General features: G+C 38.7%; 2 gene segments (V, D, J or C); both read right to left on the reverse strand.

Moving 5' to 3' along the window:
- Window positions 1-429: 429 nt before the first annotated feature.
- Window positions 430-4,000, reverse strand: LOC102016353. The segment is given in 2 exon segments: window positions 430-3,658; window positions 3,790-4,000. Coding segments are annotated over 2 exon segments (501 nt in total).
- A 17,335-nt stretch (window positions 4,001-21,335) lies between these two features.
- Window positions 21,336-22,038, reverse strand: LOC102016676. The segment is given in 2 exon segments: window positions 21,336-21,793; window positions 21,940-22,038. Coding segments are annotated over 2 exon segments (405 nt in total).
- Window positions 22,039-27,040: the final 5,002 nt, after the last annotated feature.

Raw genomic sequence — 27,040 nt, forward strand, 5'->3', positions numbered from 1 at the left:
TACATTCTTTTGCTCTATGTTTTATTTTCTCTTAAAATTATGTTTGTGGCATGGATTTTTGATGACTATTCAAAATAATCCTTTAAAATAACAAAATCATCTATCAAGAAAACAAGCTTGTTTCAAGAGCAAGTAGTTTGACAGTATTACTGTATGAAATTAATGTCATTTTCCTTTTGCAGATACTGATACAGAAATCAATGAAATCAACAAAATTTTTCTTTCTTTTCTAAAGATTTTTTTTCTGTCATATTAAAACTATCAGTGTCACCACATGGATTAGCTTATGATAGTTCTTCATTTTGCTAAATTTGTGCAGAAAAGATGTTGATGTTGTGCAGTTTTTTCCTACTCAAAATGTAAAAAGTTTATTTTATAAACATATATGTGTCAGAAAATTAAACATGTTATGATAATAAATGCCTTTATTTTAAAAGTTTTAAATGGACATATAGAATTTGTACATATTTATGGGATGGAGCATGGCTTCAACACATGTACAAGGTGTAATGGTAAGATCAGGATAACTGGTATACCTCTCACCTCAGCTATACATTATTTATTACTGTCTCTTTTAGCTATTTTGAAATAACTGCTACCCTCCATCCTTATCCCACTGTCATAGAATATTAGAAGTTTTTCCTTCTGTCCAACTGCATCCCTGCGCCCATGGACCTCAAGCTCTCTGCCCCTCCCCCACACCTCCCAGGCTCTCTTGGCAACTCTTCTAACCTCTACTTCACTGAGATGAACCTGATTTGTGTATCTACTTATGTTTAGCTATTTATCTACTTACAGAATTCATCTAGCTGATTTTAACTATTTCTTCTTATGTTTTTAGTGATTTCTGTTAGGATTGCATCAAGCCTGTTCTTTAACCTTTCACAGTCTATACAGTGTTATTTAAGCACACTATTCATACAAATACATGAAACTTACAACTGTTTAGGTTACATCCCCTCCTCTTCTTTATGTTCCAGTTGTCAGCTGTCTTCCATGCTCAGAATGTGAAAACCTTCACAAGCAATGTTATAACAATAGATTTCAACAAGTCAGAAACATTTTAAATAAGTCAAAACAATAGAATTGTGAATAATGTTTCAGTTAACTAAGAAGTGCTGGTATTCATGTGTGATCTGAATTTCAATCCTTTTGAATATATACCCAGAGTTTACTAACTACTATGTCATAGTTCTATTTTTGATTTTATGAGGAAGGGATAGCAGCTGGACCATTTTACATTCTCAAGGTAATCTCAGTGCATAAAAATTCTAGTTTCACACAGCTCCATCCACATTTATCTCTTTCTATATTTTGTATACAATTGTCATCATAACATGTAAGGTGACATCCCATTGTAATCTTGATTTCCATTTCCCTGATGATTTAAACTGATATGGAACAACTTTTTGTATACTTGTTGGCTACTGAGTATATCTTCTTTGGAAAAAAGTGTCTATTCAGGTTACATGGCCATTTTTTAGTAAGGTTGCATTCTTGCTATTGTATTACAGTAGTTTCTTGTGTATTTTGGACTCTGATACTCTGTAAGATTTGCAGTTTGCAAATATTTTCCCACATTCCATCAGGTACTGTGCAGAGGCTTTTTAGTGCAATACAATTATACATGAGTATATTTGCTTTTGTTGTCTGCACCTTTTTGTCATATAAAAAAATTATTGCCAAGATCAATTTCATGAATATTTTTCTCCACGTTTTTCTAGTGTTTTTATAGCTTTAGGTCTTATGTTTAAAGCGTCAATAAATTTTGAGATAATCTTTGTGTGTGGTATTTCATTTCATTGTCCTGTCTACGTAATCCTAGATAACCAAAATGTAGAAACAAGCTAAAAGTATGCTGACAGATGAATGGGTGAAAATACAGTATTTTGATATAACTTGATATTGTTCAGCCTTGAGAAAGACAGATATCCTGTAATTCATGATGAATAGATGAACGTTTAGGACATTACTCTAAATGAAATAAGCCAGTTGCAGAAAGATATACGGCATGGTTCTACTTATATAAATATCTAAAATTATCAAAAGCATACGAGAAGAGAATACCATTTTGGCTTCCAGGGACTGGAATGGAAAGGGACAAATAGGGAATTATTGTGCAGTAGAGACACGGCTCATTTTTGCAAGGGTAACTTCTAGAGCTCTTCTCCTCAACACAGGGCCTACAGGGAAGAACATAACGTTGTACATCTAAACTTTGAGAGAACAGATTTGACATTGAGAGCTGCTCCAGCAGCTACAATAGCAACCACCAAAACCAAAACTTGTAGAGGGATGGATAAGTCTCATTCCTCAGATGTGATCCTGGCTTCAAGGTTGTATACAAATTTATAAACTCATCACACTGTACACATCAAATGTGTGTAGTTTTTATATAGTATTTCTAGCTCAGAGCAGCTTTTCAAAAACAGAATTAAAACTGTTCCATACATTTTAGCATATGCTCATTATTCTGCTGCTCTTCCTTCTTGGAGTTCCAAATGTTCCTCCGGCATCATTTCCCTTCAGCCTAAAGAACTTCCTTCTCTGTTTTAGAACAAGTCTATTCCTGATGAATTCTCTCCATTTCCCTTTATCCAAAATCTCTTTATTTTGTTACAAAGTTCTATAAGGTATTTGACAAGCTATAGAATTCATGATTGACAGAATTTTTTTTTCTCAGCTTTTTAAAAATGTAAGGGGGGACAGATCCCATCTTATAGGACATTATAAAGTCTTTGATTTACCCTGAGAGAAATAGGAAGCTATTGCAAGGATTTTATCAAGAAATGACAGAATCTATGACTTAAGGGATCTCACTGTTACTTCATGCCTGCTGTATTAAGAATGTGTCAGAAGTCAAGCAGGAAGGTCAGGGAGAAGGCTGTCGCTGACCAAGGATGTAACAGTAACTACATTAGGGGTTAGTATTAAGGTAGGAACACCGGATTATAATGTGAGGAAATAGAAGGAAAAAAAACAAATGAAAGCCAAAGATAACTCTGAAGTTACTATCAGGTGAAAAGCAAAAGGTAGTAGCACGAGCATTTTAGAGGTAAGAACGGGAAAGACCAAGATCTCAGCACTGGCTACAGGAAAGCAGAGCCCTGACCTTGTAGAACTGCAGGAGAATATCCACGTGAGTCTCTCCACTCTGCTTCTTAACTGACAGGAAAGTGAAGAGGAAAGAATTGCAAATGTTCCTATTTCTTTTCAGGATCAAACAGACCCCATATCTTTGCTTCTCGCTCCTCCTCTCCTCTATAGCATGAGACCTCGCTAAAGCAGGTCAGCTGCGCTCTGCACGCACAGGCAGTCTCAGGAGGTTTGTGCTCAGCTCCCCTTGGGGGCCCAGGCACTGTGCCGCTCACAGCGCAGTAGTAAGTGGCTGTGTCACTGGGGTGCGCTGAGGCCTTCTCCAGGTGGAACGAGGTTTCGCTCTTCTTAAATTCAGCCTTGAAGCCTCTGATGCCTGTAACCACGGGAGCACCTGACATGTATCTGAGCAGAAGCTGGAGGCCTTGGCCAGGATGCTGGACGTACCAGAAGAGATAAGGTGCTCCGCTGTAGGTATAGTTGCACCTCAGCAGCACACGACCTCCTTCCAAGATGGCCACTTGGCGGTCAGGCTGGGCCACTGACTGGGCGCTGCTTCCTCCTGCAACACCAACACTTGAGCAGTGAGGTCAGGACCGACTTACCTGTCGTGAGGTGACGGGGCGTTCTCCAGATTCTGGCCGGGAAGATGCTCCTCCCTTGGGGCAGGGGCAGAGGTTTAGCGTCACTTACTCAGGGTGAAGGGCATTCCGAGCAGGAGAAGGGTCACTGAGAGCATGCTGGGCGGTCAGGAGACGACAGCGCTGTTCTCGAAGATCTCCTCGGGAAAATTGGGGGTGTAAGAGTTTTCTCTTTAGGCAAGGCCTAGAGACTAATACTGAGAGATGCGTCCTGAACACTGCTCTGATTCTACTCAGCATGTTCACTCATTGTGCTGGTAGGTAATAAAGCTCCTAGGAGTGGCAGACACTGAACTTTTGTTCGCACATTTTTTAGTCAGGTAACATCGCCCCCTGGTGGTCAAGTGGAGAAACAAGTTGAATTTTAAGGCTTTGGAGTTGGTTGCTTTCTTAGTACTTAGTACCATCTGGTGAGAACATTTTCAAGAGTCTGCTTACTAAGAAGCTATCTTAATCCAATGAAATAAATAACATTATTTAATCATATAAGGTAAGCAATATTATAATCGTCATTTTTAATATTAGGAAACAAAGTGGAAGAAAAATGCTATTTGTCCAAGATCACAGTAAGCGACAGAACTAGTTGTTCTCAGTAATAGGAGTCCAAATCCACAGTATTAATCAAAGGCAACCACTGCGCATTTCTCACTGTAGCCTTTTAGAGCTCGTGTTGTCCTCACTTACAAAGTTAAATAATTTTCCCAAGGACACACTTTTTCACTCAAAGCCAGCTCCTCTCCTACTAGTTGTCTTGACAGAATACTACTCTAAAAGAGTAGGTTGAACTTCAAAAAGATAAATGTTCAGAGAAAACACAGAAGAAAAATAGTGCTAGAGAAAATCCTCAAGGGGCCCAAACACTGCAAGGATAAACAGTGGAGGAAATAAAAACCCTGGAGGGGGGTTCACAGAGTACAGAAGCAATTCAAAACTACTTGGGGTGAAAGAAAGGAGGAGTTTTAAGAAGAAATGCTAATGTGTTTCTCTTATTCCACTGAGAAGAAAGTTTTGTGCTAATCTATCTCCTCCTTGTAGAAGAGAATCTTTTGTACTACCTTGTACTCTGAGCACCTACTTTGAAGATAAGGACATACAGTGTGTTAACTATTATTATTCTCTTATTATTTTGCTGTGAAACTTTGTTTTATTGTTTCATAAAATAAAAAAAAAAAAAATGAATAACCAACAGAGGAAATGCTAAAAAATGCCTAATAAGAAGGTGACTTTTCAGTGTCTATTGATTTTAACCACACAAAGATCATGATTTGGATTTTTTTGTTTTGTTTTTTTTGTTTTGGTCTTTTTTTGAGACAGGGTCTCGCTATGCAGTTCAGGCTGGCCTTGAGCTCACTTTGTAGCCCAGGCTGGCCTCAGACTCGCAATAACCTTCCTGCCTCAGCCTCCCGAGGGCTGGGATTACAGGTGTGTGCCACCATGCCCGGCATGATTTGGATTTTTTCAAAGATAAACTGTATTGGAATAAGGAAAGGAGATAAGGAAGAAAAAGTTCAATATAGAAATCTCTTTGGGGATTTCTGGGTCATCTAAAGTCATTGTGCAGACTAGATGGAGGTTTTTGAAATAGAAATGGCAGTATTATTTTTTCAATAGTGGTGGATTTACATGCTTCTGGAAAGAATCTGTAAGCCATGCATCAGAGTTCTGAGAGGACAAACAGTGCTAAAGTATGATCAGAGGTCACAGGACAACATTTTGGTAGGAGAAACAGTCACTTTTAAATAGTTTTATTTAAATAAAGGAGAAAATGACCTGTTTAGTTTTAAATAATTCCATGGGGTGTGAAAGTAGAAATTTGAAATACCTATTACTTTCTAATGGAGTTTTCCTTGTAAATAGAAATTAACTGTCTCTCAGATTGAATGAAGATAATTTAGAACAGGAATTGTAAGATGTGTGAACACTTTTGAAATAGCTCTTGTCACAAATAGCAGTGAGAGAAGACTATAGAGAAAATGATTACTTTCCTGGCAACACTATGGGCCTCCTTATTGTTGAGAGTAACACGTTTCAATGATACCAATCTGCATTATAATGAAGAAATTCATCCATGAATAGGATCCTGCTGAGATATAGAACTGGAATAAGAATGATGTGGTTAATGACAAATGATTGAAAGTAACAGGTCATGGAGAGTTCAGTTTTAGATAAACTCATAAAAGATGTCAATAAAGAGATCTAAGGACTATGTTCTGGACTCACAACCAGAAACAAACCAAATGGTACCGACCGACAAACACCAAGACACACGGACCGCCAATTGGAATTTAGGACGAGCCTTTATTCCTGGCCAGGGACTGACTGAGAGCCTCCACGCAGGGAAGGATCAGACCAGTCCCCGTCCAGGGAAGAGAGTAGCTTTTATACCCTAAAACTGCATCCTGTTTGGCAAACACATGTCACATCTGTAACAATGAGGGGACTCTTCTTTTTTTTTTTATGGCCGAAACAGTACATTCCAAGAATCCGGGAGGGGTAGAGCATTTAAGGAAAGAACAATACATTTTGGGAGTCCAGGAAGGGCAGGGTGTTTACAACCAGTTTACAACCATACATTCCAGAAATGGTAAGCATGAAGATCTAACCCCAGGGCAAGGGTGGGAACTGTGAATTAAACTAGAACCTTTGATGTCTGTGGTGGGGCTTTCACAGACTAAGGGATCAAACATGCTCAAATAACAAGTGCAGCAGGAGGGTCTGAGTGTGAGAAGGTAAGCATGGGTGGTTTTAGGCTAGATGTGAGATTTTAGGTAGTACAGCATCTGTCTGGAGAATTATCACAAGATCTTTCCAGAGTGTGACTCTGGGTGTTAATGGTAAGAGGATTCTACTTAAAGTCCTTTAAAGTTGCTGAGTTCTGGCTTCTTTCTGAATGGCCCAGTAGGAGATTTAAGTCACATGGTATTAAGATTATAGTTAAAACAACTGTGCTGTCAAACTCTTCAATTTGTTTGCTATTTATGATGATGAGAGTAACAAAAGGATAATGATAAAGTTACATAAGGGTTATTTCATATGTAATGACAAAAAAGAAATAAAGAAGGGAGGGAGGAAAAAACAGGAAAGACAAGGAAAAGAAGCAATAAAAAAGAAAGAGTTATGGAGTACATGAATGAATGAGGTTTGTGGAATGTATCTTTATCTACATTATGCTGTCTACTGACTATCAAAAACTGGGTTAAATAACCCTAAGTTATTGCAGAATGATCAGGCTCGCAATCTCCCAAGCGAGTGGATGGTGAAATCTTAAATAAATGCAGACATTGGCAATGATTTTAGGGCACCAGGAGGGACTAACTCCCTTACAGTTTCAATATTCTTGGAGTTCAGCCAAAGACTGCTCTGGGCAGCCCATATTTATTTGGTTTATAAACAAGGGAGGGGGAATACTGAAGAAAATGCAGGAATCTGGGCAGGACTTGGGAATCCCTTTAAGGACTTCTCCAAGTAATATAGTATGTTAATTTAGGAGAACTATGTTATCTCCAGGAAGGTCTTCACAGCAGGAGTGAGATGCCTACAGCTACAGTCTTCATTAAGGTAATTCGAGTTGGAGCCAGACATCCTCAGCTGTGGCCTTCAGACAGCTCACAAGTAAACACAGAAAGCCAATTGGTTAATATTAAATCCTGCTCAGAGCCACTTTGTAGTGGTCCTCAAAACTTACTATCCTTGAGCACTTTCTTGAATTTTCATAGAACATCTAATCAACCCCCCTTTATTGGATCCATAGCATTTGTCAGTAAAATGTTATAGTTAATTATTTTTCAATAAATATTTATTGACTGCCTGTCATTGGCCTGACACTACCATAAACACAGAGAATATATAAGAGAACAAAACAAACATAAATACAGCTTCCAGCCCTTTCTATGTTCAAAGATAGGAGATTGGAAGATGGCATTCAACAAAGAATGAGATCAAAGGTTGTGAGAAACAGAGGATGTGTGTGAAAAAGTGGCTGTAAGAACCTGGAAGAAAATGCATCACTTGGAAAACTGCTATGATCTCCTCCTTGATAGGTTTTTCCAGCGCAGAGAGAAATAAAACAGAATAAAATGCCTTTATTATGGATGCGGAGAAAGCCACAAGACAGAGAAAAAAACGTGGCCTCTAAGGATCTTTCCTGGGGTCCAAGGTTAAATAGCCCCAGGCTGGAGGTGGGGTTTAGGAGGCTCACTGTCTGACAAGGCAGACCAGGGTTGGGTGGGAGCATGGGAAAAGGGAACAGGATATTACAAAAAGGGAGGTGGGAAGTTGTAATTTGACTCAGCGGAAGAAGGGTGGGACTTAGCATATGGCCTGTAGTGGCCAATGCCATATTGGCTGGAAGCCATAGTGACTCAGCACCATACCACATGACCTGCAGCGCCATATTGGCTGGGTACCATAGCAACTCAGCAGGAATTACAGGGGGACAAGAAACCAGTCACTCCTGTTATATGCAGCTGAGTTAGATAGAAATATTATAGGCAGTCAGGCAGGGCCAGGCCCTGGAAGGAGCCAACATGAAAGATACATATTTGCTGTGGGCCATACCTCAAGACAAAGGACTAAACAAATACACCCACATACCTCCCTAGGGATGGACATCAGGGACTGATATTCTAAATGGGTAGTGATCACCTTGAAGAGTCTTTGACCCAACCCCTTACAGGAAAAGCCCCTGTTCTGTATTCATGCCTGCTTGCTATGTGACTCGCTTCCCCATTTGATCCCAGTTTAATCAATTTTACCTGAACAATTCTTACTGGCTGACCATAGTTTTGTCCATTTTTCCCTACCTTGGACCCACCTCACCTCATGGTTTTGCTCTATAAAAGTCCCTAGAAAAGACAGAGTCTTGGGGTAACCCACTTGGGCCCCCTTCTGTCCCTCTCTTGGATAGAAACTTTCTTTTCTTTCCCTCAATAAATATATTCTGATCTTAACCTCTGTTGTTCCTAAAATTCATTCTTTGATTTTAGAAAACATGAACTCATCCCAGATATCATTCAAGTTGGGAGTTTTCATTTTCCTGTATCACTCCTGCTGCACTTTCTTCTGAGATCTGGGAACACATTTCCCAGGGAAATGTTCTGGGAACCAGAACACATTTCTCAGGCTTATGAAAATCCCAAGAATTCTTGAATGTCCTTCACATCACTGGTGGAGGCCCTCTTTCCTATTTTCTCTGCTTTATGTTGTGATTTTCTTCATATCCTTTCTACCTTGAAAAATGTATGGCAATTAAGGTGCTCAGTGGTAGGTTTTTCCAGTGCAGAGAGAAGTAAAACAGAATAAAATACCTTTATTGTGGACTCGGAAAGACCACAGGAGAGAGAAAAACGTGGCCTCTACCGAGTGGGGTCCAAGGTTAAATAGCCCCAGGCTGGAGGTGGGGTTTAGGAGGCGCACTGCCTGACATGGCAGAACAGGATTGGGTGGGAGCATGGGAAAAGGGAACAGGATATTACAAAAAGGTAAGTAGGAAATTGTAATTTGACTCAGTGGAAGAAGGATGGGGCTTAGCACACGGCCTTTAGTGGCCATATTAGCTGGAATCCATGGTGACTCAGCACCATACCACATGACCTCCAGCACCATACTGGCTTGGGTGCCATAGCAACTCAGCAGGAATTACAGTGGGGCAAGAAACCACTCAGGAATTTTTAGAATTCTTTTGCCATCAACATATATTTCTACTGTAATTTTAATATTGTTATAGGGTTGAGGACTATGGATTTTCTCAACTGTGAACTCCCAGTTTCAACTAGTGGTGGTTTAGATGGAGAGTGTCCTTCAAAAGATTCCTGTTCAGAGGTTGGGCTTTAGAAGGTTGTGGGATTATGGGAGTGTATCCTCATCCAGGTATTAATCCCCTGAAGAGTCCATAGCTGAATGTGCTGTCAGGAGTGAGGCATTCTTGGAAGAACTGGGTCACTGGGAGCATGACTTGTAAAGATATATTACCTTCTCTGGTGTAGTGGAATGATAACTGGTGGTCAATTTAGAACCCCAAGCTGAGCTGAGTAAGCATGGTGCTGGGTGTGGGAGGCCCACCCGGGGATCGTTGCCAGCAGCATAAAAGGCACAACTGGAGAAGGAGAGGGAGGCTGTTGGGAGCTAAAAGAGGCTGTTGAAGCTGGTAGAAGCTGTAAGGAGCTGTTGGTTGTTTTGGAGGAGCTCATCATGCTGGCTTTCCTGATGAACTTGGCTGTTTTCATCCTTTGAGGAGCTCAGGACCTTGTTGGCACTGAGAATGGCTTTGGTTCACTTTGGGGGAGCTCTGGTCCTCACTTTGAGCATCACTTCCTGGCTCTGGAGAAGAAGATGGTGCACTGCTGGTTTCCTGGAAAAGCTTGCTGCATTGGCTTCCCTGATGGGAACTTGGCCATCTTGATCATCAGAGGAGTTTGCGACCTCACTGCTGCTGAGGATGACCCTGTTGCTGAGGATGAGTTTGGGGGAGCTCTGGTTCTTCTGAGCATCGCTTCCTGACTCCAGTGCAGATCCCTCAGCCTGCTAGCACAGATCCTTCATCCTGTTGGCACAAACTTCCTAGATTCTACCACTGACTTTAGGGTCTTCACAGCAGATCCATGAAACAGGCCTGCATGAGATATTGTTATGGCTCTGAGCCTCCAGTTGGATTTGTGGGAGGCATTGTTATGGGCTCTAGGTCTTCAGCTGGACTCATGTAGGACATTTCCATGGGATCCAGGCCCTCAGCTGGATTCCTCATCTATGTTATATGGACAGATTTCCTGCACTTTCTTGTATATCATTCTTTGGGTGACTATTATAAATAATCTTATAAAATATGTGTCCTGTATTATATTGTTCTCCTTGCAAAATATCCCCCAAACCAACACACCTGGTTTCTGTCTTCTCCCCTTGCTTCTAGAGCTCCGTGATATGAACCACTTTCCTCTGTAACAGGCCCTTCCATGCTGTCTCTTCAGCATTTGATTCTGCCAACTATGGACTGAAACTTCTGAAACTGAACAAAAATAAGCTTCTCTTTCTTGAAGTTGTGAATGTCTGGCATTGTATCCTGGTGACAAGAAAATGACTAAGCTGCTAATATTTCTGAGCCCTCTTATATACTAAGCCTTCAAATACTAGAGTAAAATATTTCATTTTACTCTAATAGGTAGATCTGGAATGGACACATGACCCATTCCACTGATGTTCTGTATCCCATACATTGGTAAAATTAAGATATTAATAAGTAATAACAATTCTTGAAACACTAAGATTCAGGAAAAGACTTTGAAAGTATCTTTGGATTGCTTAAATAAAAGCTGTTTGTAAGTCTCAAATTTACAAGGATACAAAAACAGGTTCTTTTATTCACTGTTGGTTAAGGTATAGTTAATTACATTGTTTGAAGGGCAACTTGCGGTTTTCTTCAAAAATTTTAAATATACATTTTCTGATATAACAATTCCAGGTCCAGAAATAGATACTCTCATGAACATACAAAAATGTATAAAATGGACTAGGACACAACATTAATTATGGTAGGAATATAATTAAATGATAGAATGTTTCAAAGTATTAAATAACTTTTATAAAGGATGAATGAAGTAGACTTCTCTACTAATGTAGAAAGATCTCCAGAATTTTAAGTGGAAAACTTAAATTCATGCCACCAAAATTCAAAAACATATGATTTATCCAGAAAAATTGTGTTTATATAGGTGCATATATTTATATACAAACACACATAGAAGTGAAGAAAGCAAGCTGCTATGATTTGCATTGAATGGTCAACTCTGGTGTCATCTGAGAAGATTGGTAGATTGGTAGAATTTAGGGTGGAATCAAAAAGTCTTATTTATGGTCTTTCATTCTCTATGCCTGAATCTTCCATAGTGACATGGCTCTGTGTTGCTTAGGGGCTATAAAAAAATTTGATAAAAATTCTGTGTAGAGTCAAGACTTCAAGAAAAACAAAACAAAATATCACCTAATTTTTGTTTCTTTCTAAAAAAAGTTATCATCCATGTTCTAAACTGGTAACAAAGATCATTTCGAACCTTTCTCACAGAAAGATCAATTTGTTGCTAGTAAATGGAATGACTACAACAGTGTAAATTTCAGAAAGAAAGTCTTTGGGAAAAGCAGACTTATTCTGAGTTCCTCCATCTTTTTCATTGAGACTAAGACACTAAAAACAGCACACTATTTGTTTCCTGAGACGATTTTATGACAAATTATGAATTCTTTTCACTTTATTGTCATGTTGAAATTATGATTCTTTGCCCTCTCATATTTCTTCTCTCTGTTTCCCTTTCTCTGCTGGAAAACTGTCAGAGAAAGTCAGTTAAAGCAGAAGTTTCAAATAAGATCCAGAGTCTCAAACATATTACTTAGATGTTCAGATTTCAAAAAATTAACTGCTTATACCTGCAGTAAGGAAGGTTTAATACCAAAATTTAGAAAGACAATAAATAGGTATCAACAATGAGATGAAAGAGATTGTAGAATTATCATGATAAGAATGTTTAAAAGAACATTGACAAACATTCTTGAAATAAATGTGAAAAATAGGAAGCTTCTTAAAGAAATTGAAAGTCTGATCAAAGAGGAAATAAAAAAGACCAAATGAAAATTTTAGAGCTTAAAAATACAACTGAAAAAGAAAGCCCACAATATAGGATGAATGGTAGAACTGTAGTGCCCAGATAAAAGTATCATAAACCAGAAGATAGAACAAAAGAAATTATACATGTTCAGTAACAAAGGAAAAAATAGAATGAACAAGCGAACAACCCTCAGGGAAGTGAAGTATAATGAAAGATTTCACTTCCTGTTTTGAGGGCAAAAAAGAGGACTGAAAAGCTACTCAAGAAGTCAGAGTGGAAAAATTCTGAAATTCAGTATGACATAAAAAGTAGAAGTATGGTGAGTGAAAAATATCAATTCCAAAAGATTTCATAGTTTATGATTCCATGTACATAATATGGTTAAAGGAAAAAATGTGGGAATTTAGAAGAGATGGACGGTTGCCAGGGCTTAGGTAGGATGGGGCAAGAAGAAAGTGAATCTGGCTGTGAATGAGCAGTAGGAGGCATCCTTGTGGGGATGAAATGTTCCGTATCTTGACCATATTGCTGTCAATATCCTGATTGTAATACTGAATTATAATTTTGCATGGTGTTTCTTTTACAGTGAACTGAGTGATGGTGTTATGGTTTTGATCTAAAATATCACTGAAAAGGTCACGTGTTGGAGTTTGTTTCCCAAGACAGCAGTGTTCGTAGGACAGTGATTGGATCCTGGGGGCTCTAACCTCTAGGATTAATCCATTCATGGGCTCCTGTGGAGGTTACTTGGCCATAAAGGAGAGTAAAATCCTGTCAATCACAGCAAACTGGATGAAGCAAGAGGTCAATTATGGTAAATGGAGTAAGCCAGACCAGAAAGACAAGTGTTACATTCATATTTAAAATTTATATTTATCTCAAATTTTAAAAAAATTAATATTTACCTGAAAGTAAATGAGTGATTAATAGAGACTGGAAAAAGAATAGCAGGAGGCTGTCAGAGTAAAAAAGGGTGATTATATTTGATCAGTGCACACTACACATAAATATGGAAATATCACATGGAAGCCCATTAATATATATAGTTAACGTGTGGGGGTATTTTTAAATTCTTTTTGTTTTATTTTAAAGAGAGTAGTAAATGAGAAACAAACAAACAAACAAAATAGAACAGTAGCAGCATACCAGTATCATGAAAATAAATCAGAGCAAGAACATTCAAAGTGATACAGGGTCTAAAGACAAAATAATATGAATCAACAGTGGTTGTTACATTGCATATCGATAACCTCAATTGCATTGCTCAGATTACCAGATGTAAGAATGAAAGATTGTTCAAACCATTAAAGAGAATAAGAAAATAATTCTTCAATAAAACGTTAGAGCTAATACAAAGTATCACCAGACAAGATGGTAGGAGTTCACCACTGTAATTCCAGTGCATATTGTTATCTTCAAATCAGTTGCTCAGACCACCAGACACAAACATGCAAAGTCGATCAGAACATAAAAAATTGTGAGCATTAACTGTTCATTTCAATACACCATCAGACAACAGCAATACAGTCATCACAGCTATTCATATATATATTTATGTTTTGCCTTCCTTCTTTCTATTTTCTTCTTTTCCTCATCCCAGTCATTCCTTCCTTTGAGCAATTTCTTTCCCTTTCCTATCATCTATTGTATGTTTTGAGTTTTACCAAGCCTTCAGGTTCCTACACCAAGGAGACAATATAATGTTTACACATGTGGGTCCAATTTATTTCACTTATGAGTATGGTCTCTAGTTGCATCCAATTACCTACAAAAACCTTGAGTTTGTCTTTTTTTATAGCTGAGTAATACTCCATTGTATAAAAATACCACATCATTTTTATCCATTCCTCAGTGGGTGGGCATCTGGGTTGTTTCCAAAATTTAGCTGTAACAAATTGTGCTGCTATAAACATGGGTGCACATATATTGCTGTGGTATGATATCTTTAATTCCTCTGGGAAAATACCCAAAAAGGGAATAGCTGGGTTAAATGGGACTTCGAATCCTAGTTTTGTGAGGAATCTCCAAGTTGATTTCCACAGTGATTTCACCAATCTACACTCCTATCAGCAGTGGAGTGGTGTTCCTTTCTCCCCACAGCCTCTCCAGCATTTGTTATTGGTTAATTTCTTGATGATAGCCATTCTTTCTGGGGTGAGATGGAATCTCAGTGTTGTTTTAATTTGCATTTCTCGAATGACTAATGATGCTGAACACTTTTTCATTTATTTATTCACCATTAGTATCTCTTCATTAGAGAAATGTGTATTCATCACAGATGCCCATTTTTGGATGGGGTCTTTGATTTGGGAAGCGCATTGGTCTTCATTCAGCTGGATTCATGCAGGGCATTGCCATGGGATCCAGGCCCTCACCTGGATTCTTTGGGTCTTTAGTGTGTGGACAGATTTCCTGCACTCTTTGTACATGATTGTTGGGGTAACTATTATAAAATAATCTTATAAATTATGTGTCCTGTATTGAATTGTCTTCCTTGCAAACCTTGTCTACAACAGAAGTGAAAGGTCAGTGTGGTGCAGCAGCCAATCACACTCCACAGGTCCAGGGTGCTGGGCCATGGGCAGATCGCAGGTCTTTCCGCGGATCTCCCAGCTCAGCTTGTTGCTGATGCAACTCCCCATCTTCCACCACACATTCCCCTTCAGCTTACGTTTGTCTCATGGACAAGTATGCATATAGCATGATGAAAAATGACACTGCTTCACACGAAATTCACCCAGTAAGTGAGATTTAAGGAGTTAAGGGACAGACAAGTTTTAGTTTGTCCTTGTAGGTTCCAGGTGTCCTCTTGGGTTCCACTAGATCCTCACAAAGTGCAGTTCATCCCTGTACATGTTCCCATCCAAACTTCCTTCCCAAATATCAGTCTGGCTGACATTCTGCCCATTCAGACTCATGATCAACTGCAAGGACAATAGCTTTGCACTGGATCCCCTTCAGATCAAACAACTGCACAGATCCCAATCCTTATGATTACTGTCCTACTCTATATCACTCCTGTGGTCCTCTGACTGTGACTGCATCTAACACAAAGCCAAGAACAGGGCTTGGAAATGACTGTCACTGCTACTCCAGATCAGTGTGCTTGAATCCAAGCCATGAGTATCTTAAAGTGAAACGACACTTTGAGTTATTATGGGGCAAATTATCAACATCACAAATGCTCTGTATTATCTATCTTTTGACTCAAAATTTCAATCTAGAATACACCAGTAAAAATGTTATAAATAGCTGGATGTGGTTTTGTATGCCTGTAATACCAGCATTTGAGAGGCTGAGGCAGTTGGATTGGCATGAGTTTGAGGCTAGCCTGGACTATCTCATGTTAAAGGCCACCTTGAACTATATAGCAAGATTCTATCTCAAAAAAATAAATTAAAAAATAAAAATAAAAATAAAAATGTTACCCCTGACTCCAGTTTCTGAATGAGACAGAAGCAGGTTTTACTTAGAATTTAATACTCTGGTCCAGATCACAGATGGAGCAATCACAGTGCTGGACTTGAGTCACTTTCTGGGCCACACTGGATCCCGGGGGAACAAAGAAAAAACCAAGCTATCCTCTGATATAAAGAATAAAACCTTAAGATTTAGGCTAACTTAGAATTCAAGAACCATCCAAACTGAAGTCACAGTTTTCTGCCTTTCTCCCATCCTCCTTTCCTCCTCCAGCCCATGTGAAGCACAGGATGCCTGAGTGTAATTCTTCCATCTGCAGCACTCCTGACCACGTGTGGACCATCCATGCCAAAGTACATGGAGGCCATGAATGGCCCCAGCAGGCAGAGAGTGCCACACAGCCCATATCCCTGTACACAGGGTATTTTGTTAAGCCTTGGCCTCAGAGTTCAGGGTCCCCGAGTGCCTGACCCTGAGTGTATATAAGCACCTCCTGGGTTATTATGTTATGTGCCCAAACAGCAAATGGAGTTTCTTTTGTTTAAAAATGATAAGATCTGTGCACATCTAAGGATAAGTGTGGCTCACCCCAAACTGCTACTCAGTTTATTTATGTTTCTCTGAAAGCCAGGTTAAGCAGCATCGAAAGAGGTGGCCAAAGAACAGCAGTTAGTATTGGGGGTTGACGCTGAGGGGAATTGCAGATTGACACACACTGAGTTTGCTTAGTAGAGTAATTTGGGGGACCCATTTATAGTAGAATCTATATCGAGCTACAGACTCTTTTTCCACTCTGCTTACTAGTCAATAACAAATATTTACACTTCTCCACATAAGTCTTTGTTTCTGTGAAAGCAAGCATATCAAGAGTAATTTCTAGAGCCGGGCATGGTGGTGCATGCCTGTAATCCCGGCACCTGGGTGGTTGAAGCAGTGGGATCCCTGCAAGTTCAAGGCCAGTCTGGCATTCAAAGTGAGTTTAAAGCCAACCTGAACTGCATAGCAAGACACTGTCTCAAAAAACAAATGATAACAAAAAGATAATTCCTGAATCTTTTCCTTCTTACTTACTCAGTTCTATAACTTATTTAAACTTTTAATTCATAAAACTATTCCTAAATCAAATTGTAAAAGTAAGTCCTTCTGTCTTCCAGAGACTATTGATTATGTTTTTGTGAAATTATAATATTATAAATTTTATTCCTTTAAAGTTGACATTTTATTTAAAAGATATTAAGGAGCTGAAGGCATTCAAACTTGTTGCCTCCGGAAAAAGATTATACTTATCATATTATGTGTGCTGTGATTGTCCTGATATCACATTTTCCATTCCACTGATTGAAAGTACTGCGACTCATTTATTCAATTCCATAATCTCTTTTGTTTGTTTGTTTGTTTTTGTTTGTTTTTTGTTTTGTTTTGCTTTTCTTCTGGCACCAGGAATCGAACTCATGACCTTGTGCTTGCCAGGCAGGCGCTTTGCGCTGAGCCAAATCCCCCACCCCCATAATCTCGTTATTTGTAAATAACCTCATGGTGACCAGGGCAGGTCTTTCTCATGATGCTATAATCTACAGAATGCCCCCATTTTACATTATGTCCATGTAACCAACACAGAAATTCATTAGTGACTCAGTTTTGTATGCTGCTATGTTATCATATAGAATGTAGATGATGCCAATTTTCCATTTGCTTCAGTTTTTCAGTGGATGAATTTATCTCCCTTCCTTCACACTTACCTCAAACCCCACGAACTGATATTTTCACAATGATAAAACATCTGCTCAGAACAACGAGATTAAAACAGGCCTGACACCTCTCTGGTTGGGTGTTAGAGTGCCAGTGGCAACAACAAAGTTATATGGTTTATAAAGCAGCTCTGTGCTTAACTTTTTTAGAAGTACTTGCAAGGGAGAATGATTGCCTGTTTAAAGTGAAAGGCCTCTGTAATGACAACTGTAGTACTCTGAAAAAGGAGATTGAAGAGGATATCAGAAAATGGAAAAATATTCTTTGTCCTTGGTTAGGTAGACCCAATATAGTGAAAATGGCCATATTTCCAAAAATGCCATACAGATTTAATGCACTCCCGATTAAAATACCAATAGCATACATCACAGGACTAGAGAAAATTCTGAAATTCATTTGAAAGCAGAACAGACCTAGAAAAGCAAAAGTAACTCTGGGCAACAAGGGCAAGGCTAGGGCCATCACAATCACTGACTGCAAATTATACTACAAAAACAGCATGATATTGGCAAAAGAGCAGACTCATGATCAGTGGAACAGACTAGAGGATGTGACTCCAGGGACACTCAGCTACCTACCTTATTTTTGACAAAGGGACTAAACACCTTCCCTGGAGGAAGGATAGCTTCATAAATGGTGCTGGGAAAACTGGCTTTCCACAAGCCAAAGGTTGAGCCTGGACCCATATTTCTTACCATGCACTAAATTAAAATTGAAATGGATCAAAGATATAAATAGCACAAACACTAAATCTGCTGGAAGATAGAATAGGCAAGACTCTTCAAGAAAAAGGTGTAGGAAAAGACTTTAAGAACAAAACCCCTGTTGCACAGGAAATATTACAAATAATTAACAAATGAGATCACATCAAATTAAAAAACTTTTGCAGAGCAAAGGAAGCCACCAGCAGAGTACTTAGACATCCTACAGAATGGTAAAAAAAATACTGTCAGTTGTGTCTCAGACAGAGGACTAATATCTAGAAAACATAAGAACTCAAAAAAATTATCACCCCCCATATTTAAAGACCAAATTTTAAAATGGGCATCTGAGCTGAATAGACAATTCTCCAATGAAGAAGTACAAATGGCCAATAAATACATGAAAAAATGCTCAGCATTGCTGGTCATTGAGAAATGCAAATAAAACAACACTTAGATTCCATTTCAAGCCAGAAAAAATGGCTATCATCAGGAAACCAACCAACAGTAAATATTGGTGAGGCTATGGGGGAAAAGGAAAGCTGTCTCCATTGTTGGTGGGAGTATATATTGGTACAACCACTTGGAAATCAGTATGGAGATTCCCCAAAAGCTAAAACTAGAGGTTCTATTTGACCCAGCTATTGCCCTTCCAGGTGTCTTCCTCAAAGACTTAGAGGCATCATACCACAGTGATACGTGCACGCCTATGTTCATAGCAGCACAGTTTATAACGGCTAAACCTTAGAACCAACTAAATAAAAAGATCAATGGATAAAGAAAATGTGGTGTTTGTATACAGTGGAGAACTCTACCATAAAGAAGGATAAACTTGAGGCATTATTAGGTAAATGGTTTTACCTAGAGACAATACTCTTGAGTACAGTAAATCAGACACAAGTTTGAATATCACATTATTTCTCTTGTGTGAAAAACCCAAAGGATAAATAAGGAGCAAAATGGAGGATAGGTATTATGAAGTAGAAAGAACTTGTTCAACTGGAAAAGGACCACAAAATGGGAGGGATTGCAAAGGAAAGAAGGGAAAAGGAATTTGAAGGAAAAAGAATTCAGAAAAATGGAAATGAACTTGTGTGAATGGGGAGGGGAAGAAGGGTTGGAGAGAGGGGAAGAGAGGGGCAAAAAGCAAAGGAATTAAAATGTTTTCTCCACAAATCCCCCATAATGTATGTGATCATTCTGCAATGCAAACATGCACTAATAAAAATAAAATAAGTTCCAATATTTTGTGATGGTAAAAATGTAACATGTTGCCATAAGTAAATGTGCATTATTTGGAGGAATTTGTGATGCTTATTTTAGTTGCAGGAAGAGAAAACCTCTCCCAAAAGCCTGTTTCATCTGTGAAAACATCCACACCACACTGCTGATGTAAACATTGTCCAAGTCAAAAATATTTTTTCTGTTTAGCCAGACATTGTGCTGCACACCTGTAATCCCAGCACTGGTGAGGCTGAGGCAGGAGGATCACTAGGCATTGGAGGCCAGCCTGGGGCTACATAGTGTGTTCAAGTCCAGCCTGGACTATATAGCAAGACCCTGTCTCAGAAAAACAAGCAAACAACAATATATATATATATACATTCTTTTTTTTCCTGTTTGGACATTGAATGAAGATTCTCTTCTAGGTTGTGCTGAAATTTTATCTGATGAAAGAGTTAAAGTCAAATTTCCAAATTCCAAACTTTTATTTTTGTTTCACTGCTACATAAAGCAAGATGAAAGGGAATAACTCAATTATTCCATGGAAATCTGTCCATAGATTTTCCTTGAGCCCTTTGTAAAATTCCCAAACTCATATTCCATGTGAAACTACAGAATAGCTACCCAGGACCCTAGAGCACCCCAATTCTCCCTCCCTCCTACAAACTTCGTAATTTTGACCTCCAACTTAACATTGTATTCTACTTTCTTCTTGCATATTTCATTATAATGAAAGGAACTACAAGCAGATATGAATACTATTACAAGTTTCTGATCTAACTTTTCAAACTACTAGAAAAGGAAGGAAAACAAACTTTATGAGCAAGAGGGAATTCATATACTGGCCTCTTATAGTACATCTATTGCCAAGAGCCAAATAATTTGATTATCCTTTTTCTTTCTGTATATTGGAAATTTATACATAGTAGAATGGGGAAGTCCAATTTCAGGCTGTGTAATTCATGTTGACTATCCTTCTATCTGTGGGTGGGGGTGGTTATGATTGTTGATATTTTGTTTGTTTACTCTTTGAGACAGAATCTCCCTATGTTGTCCAGGCTGACTTGGAACTCTTTGGCTCAAACAATCCTGCTACCTCAGGCTTCTGAGTAGCTGGGAGTACAGCTATCTTTTAGGTACAGTGACCAAGTACAGAATATCTTTTAAGTCCTAAACAAATTAAAAGGTTTTCCTCAGTGAATTTCCCTTGGAATGTATGTGCACTGGAGATATGTTTTACAAAGTAATAAGGAATCCTTTCTCCACCCTGTGGACCTATGCAGATCCTTTCTCCACTCTGCAGATCTATGAAGGTCTGCAGAACCTGGGGTTCCCTCCATAACAATCTCCAGAAAAAAATGGCTTTGTCTATGTAGAGAATTCCTTCTCCAGATCCTAGACATTTCCCCTGCATCTTGCTGGCAGAAGACTGACTCACTGAGGAATTCTGGAGTGTGGGGTCTCTCAGGCTTAATCTTGAGGAATCTATTTTGAAGAACACCAGTGTGTGTGTAACATGTAATTTTCCCAAAAAGAAACTGAGAATGTTCCATCTTCTCTTTCCATACCCTCTCATACTTTGAGGGTTTTTTTTTTTTATTAAGAACTTATTAGTTTGGGCTGAAATTTCCCTCAGAAATCACTGGCTTGTCAGGGAGGCAGCATTTGCACCTTCAAATACCATGGCTGCCTCTAAACACACTGTTTCCCTGAAGACTGGGGACAGATTCATGGAGATAGAATTGCACACGAAGTTAAACCATTGCATTCAGCATGAGGTTTCATCCCTTTAAAATGAAATATCCACCATGGTTGAGAAACTTCTGTAACAGATTGTTCTCACTCTCACCGTTAAAGCATCTTGTGTGAGCCAGTTCATTTCTTATTCTTGTACAATTTTCTTGGCTTGGATTTGAGTGACTTTTACGCTATCACAGCACTGGTGGTGGCTGGCGGGCAGCAACCGTGTTAGACAAGCACCTGGCCCCAAACCATAAAACCCAAGGCGGACACCCAGCAGCCAGGCCCCTTGCTGCTCAGAGTTTGTGCTCGGCTCCCCCTGCAGTTCCTGCCACTGTGTCACCCACAACACAGTAGTACACAGCCGAGTCTGACGCGTCCACTGAGGCTTTCTCCAAGTGGAAGGAGCTGGCGGCTTTATCGTACGTGGCTTCAAAGCCTTTGTTGCTTCCCTTCTCCTTGTCCTTTGTGGCTTTCAGGAGGAGCTGTGGCCCCTCTCCAGGGTACTGCACATACCAGAATAGGACAGGGTACTGCGTGGTTGTATACGAGCAGTTCACAGTCAGGGAAGTTCTTTCAAAGAGTGTCACTTGGCCTTCTGTCTGGGTCACTGAGTCTCCACTGCTTCCTCCTAAAAAGAAAAAACGAAAACAATCTGTGGCAGCTTACACAGCTTGAAGCACTCATAACCTGGGATCTTTCTCACAGAAAACTGGTTAAAAATTGTCTCGACATCATGGCTCAAAGGCTCTAAGCTTTACCTGCCATTTTACTTACCAAGTGCTAAGAACAGTACAATCAGAGTCCCTGGGAAACAGCTCATTTTCGGTCTCTGGAGTCCGTGCATCTGGACCTCTCCGTGCAAGGACGGTTTGCGCTTAGTGAAAGGATGAGTGTGGACTTAGAAGCAGAAGGGAACGCGCACGAGTTAGAAAGATGCGCCCCCTGGTGGGCAGAGTCGTAAACTCAGTGGATTATTGGTTTATTTTCTGAAAAGTCAGGGCTGTATCATCTGTTTTTTTTTAAGCACCAGTTATCTTTTAGAAAGTGGTTAGCAATTTTTAAAATGTTGTTATTTTTCACAAGTTTATATTCACCGTGCAATTGTCAGTTTTAGAAATTCTATGCCATGATACTAGTAAAATTTAAGTTTTCTCATTTAGACATTTTGGCTACTAGGTCATCTGTTGAAAGAATCATAGATGGTGTGATTGAAAAAAACTGGTGAATGTTTAAATTTTAAAAATTGTTAATTAAAAGACACATTGATATTAGTCCTCCTGAAAATATTTCCTTTTACTTCAAAGACACTGTCTTTTTTTTTTTTTTTTTTTTTTGAGACAGTGTCTCACTACGCAGTTCAAGCTGGCCTTGAACTCACTTTGTAGTCCAGGTCAGCCTGGAACTCCTGTGATCCTCCTGCTTCAGCCTCCTGAGTGCTGGAATTACAGGTGTGTGCCACAACTGGCAGTCTTTATTGAATGTCTTATTTGTGCTGTCGGGCCTATCTCTGCTCTATGAGTCAATTCAAAAGGTTTATGTTTCAGGGTCATTTTGCCTTTGGGAATGAGCCAGCTGTTGTGTGGTCCCAGTTTCACTGGGTAACATGGGTGAGGACACAGCTCAACAGTTTTACCAGTCTGCCTTCCCACTGGGTAACATGGTACAGCACTATTCCCATCTATTTGTATTTTCTACAGTCTGCAGAGACACTCAGAAAAAAAGGACTTGTAGAACTGTTCAAGTGGTGAAAAAATAGGATATGTGTGTTCAAAGTGAGAGGGAGTATTTTAAGGGAAATTAATTGCAATCTGTCATTTACTATAATAATTTTTAAAATTTAAACATTCACCACATATTTTGGTGACACCACATATTAGCAAGCCTTAGGATTAAATTGGAAGAATATCAGTATCTGTATTATCTGTTTATTCACTTGCCAGTGACTTTCAGTGAGAGGCTTGAAGTACTTTCCACTGTGCTGGTTCTACATCTAGAACAATGTTAGAAACCCTGCAGGTGGTAAACAAGTTTTTCTTGGATGTACAAATGAGTGAATAAATAAATGATCTTTGGTTGGAAATGCCATTACTCAAAATATCATATTGTCTTACATTTAAAACGTCAATAACAAGAGAGAAAGTAAAAGGTTTTTAAGGAGGAAGGAAAACTTTATGTGAAATATAAATATCAGTGAAAATAAAATTATAACACTTGGAGATGTAGCTCAATGACACAGCAGTTGGGTATCAGGCATGAGACCTCCGGTTCAATCCCCAGAACTGCCAAACAAAGCTGAAAATATGTCTTAAAATTGAGGAAATGTAGTAATTAAAGTTAATAAATGCCTATAAAATTGTCTGGCATCTGTTTCTTCTCCCTAGAGTATTAATGATGCCTACCTTACATGATCAATCAACCTATGTGCATTAGGCAAATACTTTAGTGCATGTGGCTCCAAATCTGTTGTCCTATACTAAACTTTTCCTGAAAAACTTGCCTCAAGTGTGCTCTCTGCATAGGTCCACCTGCCAACATTACTGGGCAATGCTGTATAATAGAATCACTGTGAATATAGGACAGGATACTCACACAATACAAATACTTCCCAAGAGGCGAATAATGAGCTCACCGTCAGCTTCCTGGATTAATAGAGATATCTCTGCTGATGCGAGAATTAACTAATTGCAAACATGACACTTCTTTTATGCAAGACTTAGCTAGTTACTAACTAAAAGTATACTTTTGGAGCTCTGTCCAGTTACTTACACACCATGTTTTTGGAATTAAAAACATCACCGCAAGAGATATGAGGGACAACCAGTGTCACACAGACTTACAGAGCAATCTTTGAGGACCTTGACCTTAGAAGACAGCGGAGGGCACAGTGAAGCACTTTTAAGGGCACCGAGGCAGAGACCCAGCGTTCTCACGAATTTAAAACCACTTACTTCACAGCAGAACTGAAGAGACAGCAGCAAAACAAAACCTGCACCCCGGCACTATTCTTCCTCAATGAAGGGGTCACTTTCCATGATTTCTTTTCCCAAGTCAGGCTTGTCCCTTCTTTAATAGTAACTCTGTTCCTGGGACTGAAGCCATCATCATGCTCTGAGTTCGTGTGGAGGTAAATACTCCCGGGGAAATGGAGTAAGAGGTTTCAGTGGAATGTGGTAGAACTTAAGAGATCCATGAAAGATTACATAAGCTACTTTCCAGGTAAGAATGGATTTATTCAGACAGTCTAATTTCAAGAGCTCAGAAGTTCTGCTTCAGGACTTGGATTTATCCCAATCCATCAGTCAAGAGTCAGCCAGAAAAAATGAGGAATTGAAACCACAGTTATGCTAAGTGAGATGTAGTTAGAACTTAGAGATACTAGAAAACATGATTTCTAATGAGAATTCAGTAACAATGCAAGCACGCAGAATCTGAAGGTGAACTATAAACTGGTATTTAAAAATTTGTGTGGGACCAGGGATGTAGCTCAGCAGCACAGCTCCTGCCTGAAAGGCACAAGGTCCTGAGTTTGATTCCCAGTACCAAAAAAATTAATAAACTAATAAGTAAATAAATAAAATTTGTGTCATTCTGTAGCATAATGGATATAAACACAAAAGATGAAAATTAAGCTAGTGAATAATGTGTTTTTTCTCCTATTACATGAAAGTTTGGACATTAAATCCTCACTGATCTGTAAAAATAAGCCAATAGCATGCAATAAATTGATCACTAAGGCTACTGGATGAATGTGCAATAAATAAATGGTGTGAAAAATTTGCCTTTTGGCTGAGATGAAGAGTGCGATTATCTCAGTATACATCTATGACAATTGAGTCTCACTTTGTACTCTTTTTTAAAACTTCAGATTTCATGCTATCTAGATCTGTTCCCTAAATTTCTCATGCACAGTCCTTCGCTTTTAATAATAACCGTCTCCTTCTGCATGTAGCTGGAATGTCAACCCCTCCATCCTCTCAACATTCATAATGATTTGTATAAGTATTTACTGAATGAAAAAAAAGGTAAAATATGGAGAATTTCTGGATAAAGAGCATTTAATGCAGTTTTTGCAGCTTTCTTTTGTTTATCCTTACTCTTGTCTCTCTAAGCTGAATTACCTACCATCAATATGGCTGCAAAGGAAACTACATTTCCTCTATCTCCTTTTTCTTACAGTTCTGAGTACAACAGTGAATTTGCACACTATTTGGGAGGCAGACAGGAGGCAGTTGCCATGGCCCACTGAAGATCATGATTGTTTACAGTTGGTGAAAGATAAGGTGTAGACTGCATCCATTTTGCTCTTGACCTTCTTAAAGGCATCTAAGGTAAAAACCAACTCTACAGCACATAACATTATCACCAATGTGACACTTTGCAAAAGCTGCAGATATCATATGAGCTCCTGCAACAACTGCTCCTGAACCCTGTGCAAGAAACCGCAAGTGATTAATAATTGTGATGCTCTAAGCTTCCAGGACGTGTCACCTCCACCTACCCCCTGATGAGGGAGCCTTGTTGCTATCTTCCCACATTCATTCATTCCAGTACTCATTCTGTGTGTTTGCTTCCTAGGACTTCTTCTGCAACCAAATCTCTGACACTGATTTCATCCAGGAGCCAATCTTGAAGAAATGATCCAAGTGAAAGTAGTTTACTTGAGAAATCAGAAAACACAGTTTTGAAGAGGGGAAGTGATACAGAGAACACCGAATCTTCACAAGGGTGTGAGGAGATAGAAGTTCTTTTATGCTGTCAATGAGAGTAAAATTTGGTGAGAACATTTTACAGAGAAATTTAGCAATTACAAATAATTTTTAAAGTGCAAATTATATACTACAGAAAATGTCATTTCTGGATAATCTATAATTATATTACTTGTAGAGTTTTTCTAGTCAAAAATTGGTAACACCCCTTCAATGAAACATTAACTTTTTTTTCCTTCTTCATGAGAAAAATAGGTTAACATTCTGTGTTTCTTCTTTTGGCAATCTGGTAAAGATACAATATCAGCTGAGGTACTACATAGCATTGCTATGGTAAAAATAACCCGCATTACCAAATTCTATCTAAACCATAAATGAAATGTAAATACTTAGTAAGATCCATGACTTCAAAGAAGTGATTTTGTAACTCTTATAGGTTTTAGCTTCTATTTGGGAACTGTGGCTGCTAAATCTATGTGGCCTGCTATTTGCTCACACCTGCACACAAATGATATTTGCTGAATTGCAGTAACAGGTGAGGGGACTCAGTGGCGTGGAGGACGCTAATATCTATGTGTCTGATAATTCCTAAGGAGCTTTGTAAATTTTATTTTCTAGTTGAGCCTTAGACTATTACTGATAGCCTTATAATTCCAAATGTCCATCAAAAAGAGACATATGTTAGCCTCACAAATGGAGATACTATATATCAATGAAAAGTAAGGAAATATATCTATTAGAATAAACATTCTTTGTCTTAAAATATCTTAATCAAAAGGAGGGTGGTGGTTCTCGCCTATAATTTCACCACTATGAGAGGTGGAGGTTAGAAGATTACAAATTAAATCCCAGCCTGGACAACTGAATCAAACACTAGCTCAAAAATAAATGAGTAAATAGATAAATGGATACATATATAAATAATAAATAAAAAAAACTAGGGATGCAGCTCATTGAAAAGACCTTTGCTTTAATCAGCAACACTGGGGAAAAAGTGAAAAAATATTTTTAAAAATCAAAAAATATAGAGCCACACATTGCTTACAAACATATATGTACTAGAAATATAAAAGCCTGGACTTGAAAAGCACAGTTCAAATTTTGCTTTGGTTGAAGTTAAGAAGAATTGAAACAGGATAAAATTAAGAGAGGTGATAATTTTATTAAAG

Source organism: Chinchilla lanigera, unplaced genomic scaffold, assembly GCF_000276665.1.
Source record: "Chinchilla lanigera isolate Chin_1 unplaced genomic scaffold, ChiLan1.0 scaffold00008, whole genome shotgun sequence".
Lineage (NCBI taxonomy): Eukaryota > Metazoa > Chordata > Mammalia > Rodentia > Chinchillidae > Chinchilla > Chinchilla lanigera.